The sequence below is a fragment of the Felis catus genome, chromosome B1 (genome assembly GCF_018350175.1).
Source record: "Felis catus isolate Fca126 chromosome B1, F.catus_Fca126_mat1.0, whole genome shotgun sequence".
Taxonomy (NCBI): Eukaryota; Metazoa; Chordata; class Mammalia; order Carnivora; family Felidae; genus Felis; species Felis catus.
The window spans coordinates 62,870,157-62,884,637 of NC_058371.1; the positions used below are offsets into that span (position 1 = coordinate 62,870,157).

General features: G+C 43.2%; 1 protein-coding gene across 6 annotated transcripts in view; it reads right to left on the reverse strand.

Annotated features, from left to right (window-relative positions):
• The window catches only part of KLHL2 (kelch like family member 2), a 115,961-nt gene extending 103,023 nt beyond the window's left edge, over positions 1-12,938 (reverse strand). For all 6 annotated transcript variants that reach the window (XM_045055708.1, XM_045055706.1, XM_045055707.1 and 3 more), the window contains exon 1: positions 12,770-12,938. In XM_045055708.1, coding sequence (XP_044911643.1) covers positions 12,770-12,795 — 26 coding nt within the window. In that variant the 5' untranslated portion in view covers positions 12,796-12,938. The remainder of the gene's footprint in view (positions 1-12,769) is intronic.
• Between the last annotated feature and the right edge of the window lie 1,543 nt (positions 12,939-14,481).

Sequence of the window (14,481 nt, forward strand, 5' to 3'; positions counted from 1 at the left end):
ATTCATTTAGAGGAAGTCTTGCAGTATATCCCAAGGTAAGATCAAGACACAATTCAGAGCACTTTCTGATGATCACTACGATTTCAACAAAAAAGTGGGTAATCACCTCCATGGTGTCAAAGCTCTATCACAAAGGAGCACAGAAAATTCAGTAAAAGTGGTTCAGCAGATACTTTGAAATAAAAATGCTGAGAAATGATCTCTGTTGGAAATTAACATGCTTTTAACAATCTGCTGTAGTCATACATTATTTACAAACCAAGACAGGAACAGGCCCATATTTTACACAAACTTCAAAAACTTAGACTCTGATTTGAATTTTGCTCTCTACCTGCCAGGCTATTTATTTACCCCATATATTTCAGACCTACTCTTGTAACAAGAGATTAATCCTGTTAGCTAAAGTTTATTGAGTATTTACTATTCAGCAGCCACTGTGCTAAGTTGTTTACTTGTATTATTTGCTTAATCTTCACAACAACTCTGTGAGCTCATTACTATTACCATCCCCATTTAACAGATGAAAAGATGAAGGCAAAAAACAATTTAGGTAACTAAATAGTAGAGCTGGGTAAGAGCAAAGCCAGTCTGACTCTTTGAGCCCATTCTTTTCACTAATGTTCAATACCATTTCCTACATTAAGCAATGATATTTAACTTCATATTTAAACATAATTTTTAAGAGCACAGGCTGTATTAGTATTGCTGTATAAACTACTCTTTTGAGACTTGGGAGCAAAAAAATTAACAAATAAAATCAGGGTACCATGGCAGGGAGTGGGGATTAACTACTAATGGACACAAGGGAACTTTCTGAGAAGATAGTTGCACAACTCTAGAAATGTACTAAAAAATCACTGAATTGTACAACTGTAATAGGTGAATTTTATGGCATGTAAATTATACCTCAATAAAGCTATTAAAGAAAAAAATCAGGATACCAAATTAAGCCTAAAGAAGTCATACTTGCATATATATCACACAAAGGACAACAGACAAACATCATTATTTATTGCCATATTTCTCTTCATACCTCTTCCTTTCCTGACCCATTCTGAAAGGATCATTTATTTTTAAAGTATTACCTCTTACGAATTCACTCAGCAAACATTTTTGAGTGCCAACTATGTACCAAGCACCATTCTAGGCACTTGGAATACAGGTGAACAGTGAACAAAAAAAAGACTCCTACCCTCACAGAGCTTGGAGTCTAGCAGGGGCGATGGGGAGGAGACAATACACAGAACAAATCAGTAAAACAGGCAGCACATCATAAAATAAGAGCTACGGATATAAGAACAAAGGCAGGGTAAAAAGAATCGAGAGGACGGAGTGATACAACTTGCACTAGTCAACAGGGTCATCAGGTCATCAATAGCCCAACTGAGAAGTGAGATCTGAACCAAGACTAGGAGGTGAGAGAAGGTCCAGAAGGAATGAAGAGCTAGAGCCAAGGCCTACATGTGCCTGGTGTGTTCCAGGAATGGTGAGGCCAGGGCTGGGGCTAGGGGAGCAGAGGGGAGTGCAGATCATGTAGGACCTGTGGGACACTGTAAGGACTTTGGCTTTTACCCTGAGTGAATAGGGAGGCATCACAGAAGAATGACACCATCCAAGTTACGTTTTCAATAGGATCACTTTGGCTGCTGGGTGAGAACAGTCAATGTGGGCAAAGATAAAAGAGTGTAAACTATTTAGAAGAGTGATTCAGTAGAAGATGCCAGAGGCTCAGAGCACGGTAGTAGCAGTGGAGGTAGGAGCAGTGATGAGAAGTCACTGGGTTCTGGGTATATTTTAAAGGTAGTGCCAACGAGATTTGTTGACGAAATGCACGTGGTGCATCAAAGAAAATCAGGATGACTCCCAATTTTTTGGTTTGAGCAACTGGAAGGACTGAGTTTCCATTGAGATGGGGAAGGCTGCAGGTGGAACCAGTTTGGGGGTAGGAAGATCAAGAGCTTAGCCTTCACACATGTTGGTTTTAAGATATCAGACATCCAAATGAAGACGTAAAATTGGCATATTAGAGTCTAGAGTTGGAGAGAAAACTTTACCTGGGTAGAAACGTACACATAGAAGATACACGAAGCAATGGAACTCAAGCACTCAAACATTAATGTAACCTCTACCATTAACCACAGATGCTATCTTTGCTCAGTCCTCCATTCAACACTAATTGAGGCATCTGATTCTTCAAGGGTATGCATACCAGAAGTGGAGATAAGTCATGTGTCCCTATCACTTGAGAGCTTTTAAAGGGGGGGCCTTACAAGCAAATGAGTACAAGACCCTGCCTCCTGGAGGTGAGCCCACAGCTGGAATGGGAGAATAGGATAGTACATCCTCGTGTGTGTGTGTGTGTGTGTGTGTGTGTGTGTGTGTGTAGAGGGATGAGTTACGCTTGGCCTGAGAAAAAGAGCTAGTAAGTCTAGGAGACAAAGATGAAAGAACATTCAGATCTGGTGGAGGGGACTGGGAAACATTTTATAGTTTAAGACGTATTCTCATGCTATTCCCCACCACCCTTTCATAAAGAAAACAGTAGGAAAAAAGGGAAATTATATAGATACATTCAACCTATGCAAGCTTTCTGACCACATAACACTGAACATCCACATGTATAGCAACTTAAGAAGTTTTACATTAGCTTCTAGTTTAATAACTTAAGAGTTTATAACAAAAGGGAAATATAATATTGAGGACTGATAAAACTATCACAGAAGGGCTTTTCAATGCTCAGAATGGAAGTGAAAGCAACTCAGTCCTAGAAAGAATACCATTATTTAAGAGCCAAGAGTGTTTATATTTGCTTAAGAAATTATGAATTAAAACTGCCTGCATTAGAGAATTAACTTTAAGACAGCTACCATACATGGGGTGCCTGGATGGCTCAGTTGGTTGAGCCTCTGACTTTGGCTCAGGTCATGATCTTGCAGTTCATGGGTTCAAGCCCCTGCTCAGAGCCTGCTTCGGATTCTGTGTCTTACTCTCTCTCTGCCCCTCCCCCGCTCACACTCTCAAAAATAAACATTAAAAAAAAATTTCTTTTAAAACTACCATACAGCAATCAATATCTATATAGGTGCATTCTTAAAGCTATGTTCAGCTCCTGCTTTTTCTGATGTACTCCATAAACTCTACAAAGAAAAGACTTTATTCAAAGGCTTAAAGGAATAAGTAAGAAATAACACTGACTTTTTTTTTTTTTTTTTAAGTGTTCTCTGTACTGAGAGCTACTTACAAATACAGCACCCTGCTGCACAGGGTGCAGTTTTCAACACTGAAGTCCTTTCCATAATTTTCCATTTCCTATATGGTTTTGTGTTAGACAGTCTCTCACTCAGAAGCAGAACTGAGTAACAAAATGATACATCATGCCTAAAACTACAGATGTGGAAATGAACATACACTAGGAAGCAGCTAAGTGGGAGGTGAAGGTTGACCCTTTCAGGTATACCAGTAAATGCAGTTAAACCTTCTCCCTGCTTCCCTCTGAAGCAGGGAGGTAGCCTTTTCCAGAGAAGCTCCTCATTCTGAGAACTGTCTTCTTTTAATTATCTAGAAGAGATACTTTTTCAAAGTTCTTTCATTTTAAGTCTTTCCCCAATTCTAACTCGCAACCAGTCTTAAAACTGTCCAATAGCTTAGTGCTATCAAAACATACTCAACATAGTTGAGGTTTCCAAGGGTCCGGATCCCAATACACAGCTATGTTTTATAAGAATCTTTGAGTCTTCCTTCAATGACTGACTGTTGTGTAAATTTCCAGCTGTGGGTAAGGTTGGCTTCTCAGACCAGGTAACTAGGTAACTCTAACTCTGCCCCAAAACACACTAGTGACAGAAATGAATTCTCAGAGAAGAAAATAAAGTCTCTCACAGGGCTGTCTCCCTCAAAGAGTCAATATCCATAAGCAAAGGTTTAAACCTACTGCAAAAATTCTGTGGCCATCTTAGAAATGAGGCATAGTTTCTTTAGATATACATTACTTGTTCTGGCAGAGTGATTCCTAATGGCAGGGGTCAGAAGGATGAGAAGCAAGGAGTATCTGGGTGGCTCAGTCGGTTAAGTGTCCAACTCCTGATTTTGGCTCAGGTCATGATCTCATGGTTCGTGAGATGGGGCCCCATGTTGAGCTCAGTGCTGTCAGCTTGGGGATTCTCTCTCTCCCACTGTCTCTGCCCCTGCCTCACTCATGCTCGCTCGCTCTCTCTCTCTCTCTCTCTCTCTCTCAAAATAAATAAACTTCAGAAAAAATTTTAGGAGCGCCTGGGTGGCTCAGTTGGTTAAGCATCCAACTTGGGCTCAGGTCATGATCTCATGGTTCGTGAGTTTGAGCCCATGTCAGGCTCTGTACTAACAGCTCAGAGCCTGGAGCCTGCTTCGGATTCTGTGTGTCCCTCTCTCTCTCTGCCCCTTCCCTGCGTGTGTGCCCTCTCTCTTACTCTCTCTCTCTCAAAAATAAATTAAAAAAAAAATTCTTAATTATTGATTTTTAAAAATCAATGAGCCAAACAATTTTTCAAACTGCACTCAACCATCCCTTTTCCCATGAAGATTTGGGCAAGCCCTTTTTATAGGACTAGGTATATCTGAATGACAGCATCTCCAGAAGCAGGGGTGAAAGGCAGCTATGTATAATTTCAAAACAAAACAAAACAAAAAAAGTGATGTAATATGTCCCACCACCCACTTCCCTCCCACCCCGGGACAATCATCTCAGATTGAGAACAAACACTTTAGAACATATGAGTTGTTCGTGTTTTTAGGGTTTTCTGGTAGAAACAATGCTGTAACTCATGTGAATGATGCAGCTGCAAAATTTAACAGGGGACCAGACATTTTCACACGCAGGACACAAATACTTAGCCCCTGGGTGGCCACCATCTCTGCTCTCCCCTCTGCCTGTTCACCTCAAAGGCTGTAAGACTCCCTTGCTCACAATGAGTCACCCACCATTACTCACAAACTTCTGCCAAGTTCACATCAGCAGCTGTTGTTTTCAGTCACCATCCATGCTCTACGGCTCTGAAGTTTCTCCATTACTTTATAATATCTCTTCTATTTTCTGTGCTGTCTTCCCTAACTAAACTTCCACTCAGAAGCTGATTATACTAACAATGCTCCCGTTTGCAAGTCCAAGATATCAGAAGGCCGATATTTTAACTAGTATGTTATGTCACTCTACAGTTTCCCAAAAAAATAGTCTCACATCCTTCATCTCACCCAAATAACCACCGTAGTATTTAGAGGTTGTAAAAATAGAGGGCTTTCTCCACTGGAAACAGGATTTGGTTTGTGGAAGAGTTGTGGCTTCAGTTTTTGCAATTAGCTAAAGACAAAGAGACATGCTCTGCAGATTCTCTTCAACTGTTTGGAATTCAAACTTTCATTAGGTATAGAGCCAGCAGACATATGGTCCTATTACCAAATAAATATAGCTTTAAAAAAGTTAGTGTCTATATCTATTTACATGTAAGAATTTGGATTGTACCTTCAGTATGAAAACCTATAGAACTGAATATAAAGCATCTTGTGAGACAAAACAAAATCCCTGCTCTCCAGTCCCAGAACACCTTACAAGATATCATAATGATGCCACTGAAATCTTGCCATTTGTGATGACATGGATGAACCTAAAGGGTATTGTGCTAATTGAAAAAAGTCAGACAAAGACAAATGCCACATGATTTCACTTACATGTGCAATCTAAACAAACAACAAAAAAAGAGAAAAAGACTCATAAATATAGAGAGTACAATCTGGTGGTTGCTAGTGAGGAGAAGGTTTGGGGAGTGAGAGAAACAGGTGAAGGGGATTAAGAGGTACCAACTTCCAGTTATAAAATAAGGCACAAGGATGAAAAGTACAGCATAGGAAATATAGTCAATAATATTGTAATAACTTTGCATGGTGACAGAATAAAAGGTAATGCCACTGAATACATCAGTATAGCACATATATTGCCAAAAGTTATGTTTCAGATTTCTCTGAGCTGGAAAAGCTGGAAATGCCCAACTTTCCTAAAATGGATTAGCAATTAAGGGAGAGCACTGAACCTATTGGAGGACAGAGGGAGATCTCACACACACCCCGGACCCACTACTCTCCCCCTGGGATTTAGTTGTGTGGCTTTATGTTAAGTGTGCGGAGAAGCACTGGCAGGAGGACGTGGTTGGGATGTCTGAAGTGGAGAGGTTGATGGAAGTTGGAATATAATTGCTCTCTGATAGTAGAACAATAGAGCTGTAAAAAGCTCTGCTTCAGTTCAACTCAGCTTGCTCTCCCTCTTTCCCTCCCACCTACATGACAAACAGAGCACAATCAGGCACTTTTTGTCCCTGGCAGTGACTATTACCAGGAAAGGGACCAGGGTAAAAAGCATGTCTTATGCAAGATCAATCTTATTTTAAAGAATTTGTTATAAACAAACAGTTAACAAAGCGCTGTCAGAGTGGGATATTTGTGACGTGCTAAAATAGGGAGAAAGAGGTTGATGATCCATTTCAAACACTTCCGTGTCTTTTATCAACTCTTTTTTCTGGCTTTTCTTTTGCCACTTTCCCTAGTATTACCAGCACTTGGCTAGTAAGAAAGGGCAGCAATTTGATTTCACAATTCAGTTGACTAGGCTACATTTTCTAACACTCGGATGAAAACATACTAGAAGAGGACCAGAATCAGCTGGAAGACCTGAATGGTATTCCTAACGATGCCAAATACTAACCAAGTGACCTTGGGTGTAGTCACTTGGCCTCTCTGGCCTTTAGACTGTTTACTTACAAAATAAGGTGTTGTTATTCCACAAATATGTCTAATATGAAATGTAATAGGAAAGTCAAAGATAATAACACCTCACCTACTTGCCTCAGGGAGCTGTACAAGCATTAAATACTGTATGAATGTAAACACAGAGTTAAGAAGAAAAATGTTGAGGTTAGGAGCTGAACTGAATATAGAGATATATTTTTATGGATTTGACTGGCCTTCCTCCTTTTTAATTGTGACATTCAATTAAAAATTATTAGCAATACTCCACGCAACCACCAGTGTTAATAAATCAAGTAGATAAGCACTGCCTAGATGCTGACTGCATACCCTAACATAAGCAGAATGGGGGAGATGAAGGAGGCTGAACGCAAGAAACTTCTCCAGTTACCATCTAACTGGGGAGGCACATCTGAAACCACCAGGGAATGGCACAAATCAGCACACAGGTGCAAAATAATGGGCTACCGACACTATAGGAATGCAAAGAGCAGCTGGAATGAATTAGAGTAAATAGGGAAGACTTTGTGAAGGAAGAGAGGGTTCCAAGTGGGCTTTGGAAGAATTCCAAGTTGTTTTAACTGGGGACAGGCTGGGAAAAGGCTGGGGATTCCTCACTCGTGATAAGGCAGAGTTTACTCTAGGAGGTCAAAGCACATAATACTTTTGAACATACTATAAGATTAGGACAAAATGATCGAGGACTCTGACCATCTATCTGGTTGAGATAACTGGTTTGGTAAGTCACTTGATGTGACTCTAAGATGTTGGGGTCAAAATAGTAAGTGGATTGAAAGGTGAGGAAACAACACATAGAGTTCAACAGGAGAAAAGGTAAAAGAAAAATGCAGGTATCAAGGGATGAAATCTGTTCAGGATAGAAGGAGTCAGAATGGACACTTGAAACCATGAGTATACAGTTTCCAGAAGTTGATAAGTGTGGAGGATGATGAGAGACAGAGAGACAGAGAGACAGAGAGACAGAGAGAAACCAAAGACCATGCCAAGGCTTTGGGTATCTGGGACCAAAAGGATGATTATTCCATTGATTATGTGCAGATGTTATAAAGGGAAATCAGTTTGAGAACAAAGGTTACAAACTCAGTTTTAGACATGTTGACTCTGATGTGTAAGCTAAGAGCAGAGAAGTTCTATAAGAAGTTGAAAATTCAAGACTGAGGCACAGATCTAGAGCCTAGGCTTAAGACACAGATGGAGCCACAACTTAGTGATCAATAGTTATTAAAAAAAACTGGCCAAAACCTGCATCTGTGAGGAGCAGACACTGCCAATGAACCGTAACAGAAGAAAAGCCATCTAAGACAGAAAACAGTGATCAGTGAGAGAGTCCCAACTTCTCCTCCTACTTGATAACCTTTGAAAAGGAATTTACCGTCTGAAAAAAGATAAGAACCTACACCAACATAATCTCATGTTCACAAGATTAAATGAGATAAAGTAATAAAGTAAATCACATTTAGCAACCTAAAACCTACAGGAGAGAACCAAGAAAAAGCAGCGTCATAGAAAGCAAGGGCTTATTTTCAAGGCAGGATCAGTGAAAAGAACTGGTCAAAAAAATACTTCAGCAAATGCGAACCGTCTGAAATGTAAAACAGTAAAGCACATAACACACAAAGTATACTGACCCTAGCACTACGGTAATTGTATTAAATATTTGTTTGCTATCAGTTTCAACCACAATGAAAAAGACTTTGTTTTCTGAGATATTCCCAAAGTCTGGTCATAAAGCACCCAATAAATATGAATGAAAAACCTTATCTCCCTTATTATAAATAGCAAACAATATTTAGAATTTGGAAGAATTCTACAGAAGAGCATCTGAAAAGCAATTTTCATTCTCTGTATCACCTGAAAAGAACCTTCTTCCTGGTCTTATGGAAGAAGTTCAACTGTTTTCATAAACACTTCTAGTGCAGTTCCATTACAGCCACAGATGAGTAAATTTGCAGTCACCTTCAAGAAAGCAGGCTTACTGATATTTATTGAATGCCTACTGTGTGTATTATAGAAACAAGAGGTTTGGGGCTATTTAGTGGGAGAGGGAGGAGTGATTTCCCAGCATCAGAAAAATTTAAGACTACTGCATCAATGTTACCTATTTCCAGAATCCACTTCTCAAGTTCCCAAATACACCTCAGAATTTTCCTTACATAACACTTCTTTCAACACACAGTGATCCATGTCTTCTTTCAACATTACCTTGTCAGCCATTATTACTCCTACATATTTTAAACATCTTTGTCTGTCACTGAGGAGATTCACCTATCATCTGACAGATGCCCAATTTACATTCATGTCTACTTAAACAAAACCAAGAATACATTCCAGTGTGCTGTAAGACAAACCATTGAATACTGGGGTAACCTGCGTCAAGGTTCCAAATTCACAGTAACTCAATCTTAAAATTAGAAAGAACATTAAAGGTCATCTGGTCCGGTGGATCACAAAAGCCGGGCTCCAGTAAACTTTTTATTGATCTGTGACAAAATAAGGAAAATATAGTAAGTTTTCATAAAACTAAATTAATTCAATTTAAAGACTATCCTTTTAAGTCTGAGATTATGTCCTTCTTTGTATTTGGAAAGGGACACTAAACTGTCCTTTCTTTTACAAAAAAATGGTGATAGCTGGTAATTATTATTTCATCAATTTTTTTTCTACTAAGCAAAAAAATAAGTTAGCAGTTCTGTGATGGACCTCAGTTTATTTATTTATTTATTTTTTTAACTTTAAAGATCAGTGAAACCCAAAATTCTGAAAACCTCTGCTCTGATTCAACCAATCTTCTGCTGCCTAAATCCCTATGAACACGGTCAAGAAGATGTCTGTCTGCCTACGCTTGAACAACTCTGATGCCAAGAGTCTCCAGTGATGTGGAATCGCTGATCCAAGATATGATTGTATGTGAGACATGTTTGCTGAGCTCTGTGAAGGAAAAGCAAAGATGTAAGTCTTGTAAAGAGAAGGCCAACATGTCAAAGCAGAGCCATTAAGAAAACAAGGACCAAAACACTGTTCAGTGAGAGGTGGTCAAAGGGATGCATGCCACCCTATACCTCAGCCTTCCCTCAATTTCATAATTATGAAAATCTTTCACAAAAATAACTATAAAAGCTAGAATATGCAAAACATTCCTGAGGCCAGGGCTGCGCGTCTCAGTTTACCACCCAAAATTCCTATGCTAACCTACATCTAATTTTTAGTTACACACCTTCAGATTCAATCAGAGGCAAATGTCCCATCATCTTAGTATCACCCAGACTCCTAAACGCAAGAGAATCTAAACGTCACATATAAGATCCAAAAAACAACAGGCAGAGAGATATGAAGCCCAGTGACAATATGAGAATCAAAAAGGATGAGGAGAACTTGGAGGCAAAGAGTGAAAGAGTGGAAAGAGTAGAAGAGATCAAAACCTAATTTCAACGAGCCCATCCCATCCCAAAGGAACTAGAGAACCTGGGCAGTCATCCTACCCCTCCAAGACAATGTGCTAACAGGCTGAAGGGCAGCAAGGTGGGATCTGAAAACAGTGTAAAACTGGCTATCACAAGAGAAGGACGAGCATAAGCTCCTCCACAGTGGCAGGCAGAGACAGGCATTCAAATATTCGCAGAATTAATGAGTTAATAAACAGACACTCACCCAAAGAGGATCTGAGCTCCTGCTTCCAACCACATCACCCAAGGCATTTTAAGTCCACATCAAACATCTCTCCTTGCCTTAAAGCTCAGGTTAAAAATCTAACCTTACAAGAAGCTGAGCCCTGCCAATAACTTTGACTGCCTCCATCTACCCAACTCAAGCCCAGTGAGGCCCAATAAAGCTCCTTCCCAAAGACACTGTCTGCAATCCTCAAATACAGCACCTAAGATTTAGTGTGGAAGGAAAAAGTAAGCTAATGGGAGTGAAGGCAAATAGGCCAAGGGGCAGGAAGGGAACCTATTTCTGATTCTAACAAATTCTGGAATGAGGGTTAATTTTAGATGGGCCAAATGAAAATAAACCCCACTTGTATTTAGTATTAAACGAATATCAACAATCAAGAAGTCTCACCAACTTTAGCCACCCCTCATTAAAAGAAGTTTTAACAAATCTTTCATCCCTGCTGACATTCCTTGTTTTCCATTACATCTCAGCCTGTCATTGTTCCAGCATTATTGATGGAGTCTCAATACCAGAGAATTGTGCTGGATACCAAAATTATGATTAATTGATCTGTCCTAGATTCAGTTTATCAGTATTTCCATGCACACGTCCATTTCATTTTCAGTTATTTCTATTTAAATCATTTTCTACATCTCTAGTCCCTCCCTCCAGAGGCTGCTTTTTGTCCACACCCTTTTTCCACCTGCATTCTAAGAGCCCCTTGTTCTTTCCTGTAGTTCCCTCTGCTCCAAAAGTAAAAGGGGACTGCAGGAAACTGATATAAAGGGAACAGGCTTAGTATAGATAACATGCCTACATGATATATTCCATATACTATGTGCTATCTACATACAAGAACCATTTCCTGCCTTAATTGTCTCTAAGCCTGGACAGAACCCATGTGCTGGTGCTATATTCATGCTGCTGATGCTAACAATCCACCGTCATATTCCCTAGGGTTTAGGAGCCTTCCCAAACCTGCTAAAGAACATGACCCGATCACAAAGCCCTCAAAGCTAAGTGATCACGAAGCCACTGAGCCCTTGCTTCTACTGGCCAGGAAGGGTCAATTCATCAGTTTTATCATCTACTCCTTAGATCCCCATGACCTGTTCCACTCAAGCTAAAAATTCTGTAAGGCACTTTTAGAAATTACAGTTCCAGGATCTTATAGTTCCAGCTCTCCTTAAAAGGGCTGGACATCAAAAAATTATTCAGTCCAGGCCAAATACCCATATTTTGGCTGGAATTCTGCCAAATAACCACAAGAGGCTGGTGCGGTACAACTGCCATGGAGTGAAGCTGGCCAAATCTAAGTGAAAAACGATAAGGCTCCATGAATAAGCTCTCGTGAAAAGGTACACTGATCTCAGAATGAGGTTTGCTTACGGTTTGAAAAGTCAGATTCAAGGGGCTCTTGTTCCCTGATAAAGGTTAAACTAAGGAAGGCAAATCAAAATGGAAATTTTCAAAACTCCTGGGGATTTATAGTCCACTTTTACCAAATACTTTCAAAAAATATATACTGTACTGAATAATGCAATTCTTCAGTATCTTCCACGTAATTGTTCAACTGTTATTATTTCTGGAAAGTAGTTTCGCTGCAGGTATCTTGAATGTATTTGGGTACCAAGGAAGAAGACACCTGTGCCTGGCAGGTAGCTACACTACTAATTTGCCTAGGGTACCAAGGAAACAGAAGATGCTCTGGTTTCTGGATACAATTTTCTGCAGTGCCAGGTAAAAGAGGTCACATGCCCTGAACAGCCGTGGCTCATTTAGAGTGATGTAAAAGCTCTTCAGATATTAATTTTGCTAGAAATTCGAAGAAGCAAGCAATCTAAGGTCAATTCATTTAGACACCGGTGTCTGGTACTTTCCAGTTCCCTTTTTTTCAACGGACTCCCGTGCAGCATATCTCCATCCCTTAGAAAGGGGTTGGCAAGCTAGGCACCAGCAGCCCAAGCGTTCCAGGGAGGCGCACACAGGACGGGCAGAGTCCCCAAGCCCAGCCCAGCCGGAATCTTCTATTCGCTTGGGATGGGGAAGCCCCTTCCCTAGATACTATCCAGGGTTCTAAGTCACTGCCTGGCCAGGCTGAGTTTCCGCCCGCGTCCGCCTCAGGACTGCGGGAACCGCACCTCGTCACGCCCCGCAGCTCCCACCTCCCGCCGCCCCCAGCGTCCGCTCCCCGGCGGCTCCGGGCGTCTTCCGCCGGCGGGCACCGGGCGGCCGTGCCCGAGCAGCGCCCGTGGCCGGCGGCACGCGCCGCAGCGGCGCGCTTATCCGCAGCCGCACAGCCCGCCCGCCTGCCCGCCCGCTCACTCACGCGGGAGGCAGCGGCGGCGTCTCCATTGTGGCTCCTCTCGGGCTTCAGAACGCAGGCACCGACCGCCGCCGCCAGCACCATTCCAGCCGCGGACGCCGGCACTGCCCGCCCGCCGAGCCGCGTTCCATCCGCCCCGGAGGGGGCGCCGCGCTCGCCTCACCGCGCGCCACCACCTGCGGCGGCGGCCCCCGCGGCCATGGCCCGCTCGGCCGGGCGCGCTCCGTCTGCCTGCGCGGCTCCCGCGCTCTCCAGAGTGCGGGGCGGTGGCGGCGGCGGCGGCGGGACGGGCGGGCGCGCGGGCTCGGCCACTTCCGGGTTTGGCCCCGGCCGCGCCGACGCCGTGACGGGACGGCGATGCGGCCTCCCGCGGCGGCCGAGGACCCCTCCCTCGGCACCTCCCCTTCCTCTTGCTGCTGCTGCTGCTTCTGCTGCTGCTGAGGGTGCTGGCGCTGCGGAGGGTGCTGCTCCTGCTGTTGCTGTTTGAGGGTGCTGCTGCTGCTGCCGCCGCCGCTACTGCTGTTGTTGGTGGAGGCGGGCGGGCGCCAGCCAGGAGCGGGCGGGCGTGCCCAGACGCGGGCTCGCGGGGCGGGACGGGGGCGGCGGCCGCCCGCAGCTGGGGTTGTGGGTCACCCGGGCGGGGGAGCTAGAAAATGGGGCGGGGGGCGGGTTGTCTGTGCGGAAAAAGGGCACCCGAAAGCACGGCATATTAGCGCTCGCTATTGACTTACTGCTCTGCTTTGCAAGCGTGTTCACATCCTTCTCTTTTGATTTGAGCCTATGCCTGGGGAGAGGGAAAGGGTAGGCATAACCAACCACTTCCTTTACAAATGGTGAAACTGAGGCAGGAAGAAATGAATTTGCCCGTCCAGTGTTCCAAGCAGGGACCTGGGCCTCCCCTCTCAGTGTATGATCCCTTCGTTGGAGAAGTGAAATGAGCACCTACTAGACAAGGTGTTGGTACGGAATGAGATGAGAGGGCAAAGCCAGGTCTGTGGGCTCGTGGAGCTGTCAATCTAGACGGGCGGAGAAACAAACGAACGATGCCTGCTATGAAGAAAATCAGAGTGAGGAGCTGGGATGCTATTTTAGGAGTAGCCAGAGAAGGCCCCGCAAATGATGTCATTTAAACAGAGATGGAATAAAATGAATCTTGAGGAAAGCAAAGAGCGCTCAGGGCAAGGAAAGAGTCATGCAAAGACTCCTATGCAAAATCTTGCCTGGCTTGTTGAGGAACAGGAAGGAGAACAATGTAGCAGGTGGTTGTCCAGGTGTGTCCAGTAGCATCTGGGAATTTGCTAGAAATACGAATTCTGGAGGCCCACTTCAGATCTACTGAACCAGAAACTCGGGTGGAGCCTAGCCGCCTGTGCTATAACAAGCCTTCCAGAAGATGCTGATGCGTGCTAAGGTTTGAGAACCTCTGGTGTAGCTGAAGCAGAGTGAGGACAGGAAACGGAGATGTTGTATGGGGCGGACTGGCATATCACAGAGGCCTTGTAGGCCATCATAAAAGATTTGACTCTTACCGAAAAGCAACTGGAAAGTTGTGAGCAGCTTGATCTCATAATTAAAAGGACACCTTGGGACGCCTGGGTGGCGCAGTCGGTTGAGCGTCCGACTTCAGCCAGGTCATGATCTCGCGGTCCGTGAGTTCGAGCCCCGCGTCAGGCTCTGGGCTGATGGCTCGGAGCCTGGAGCCTGCTTCCGATTCT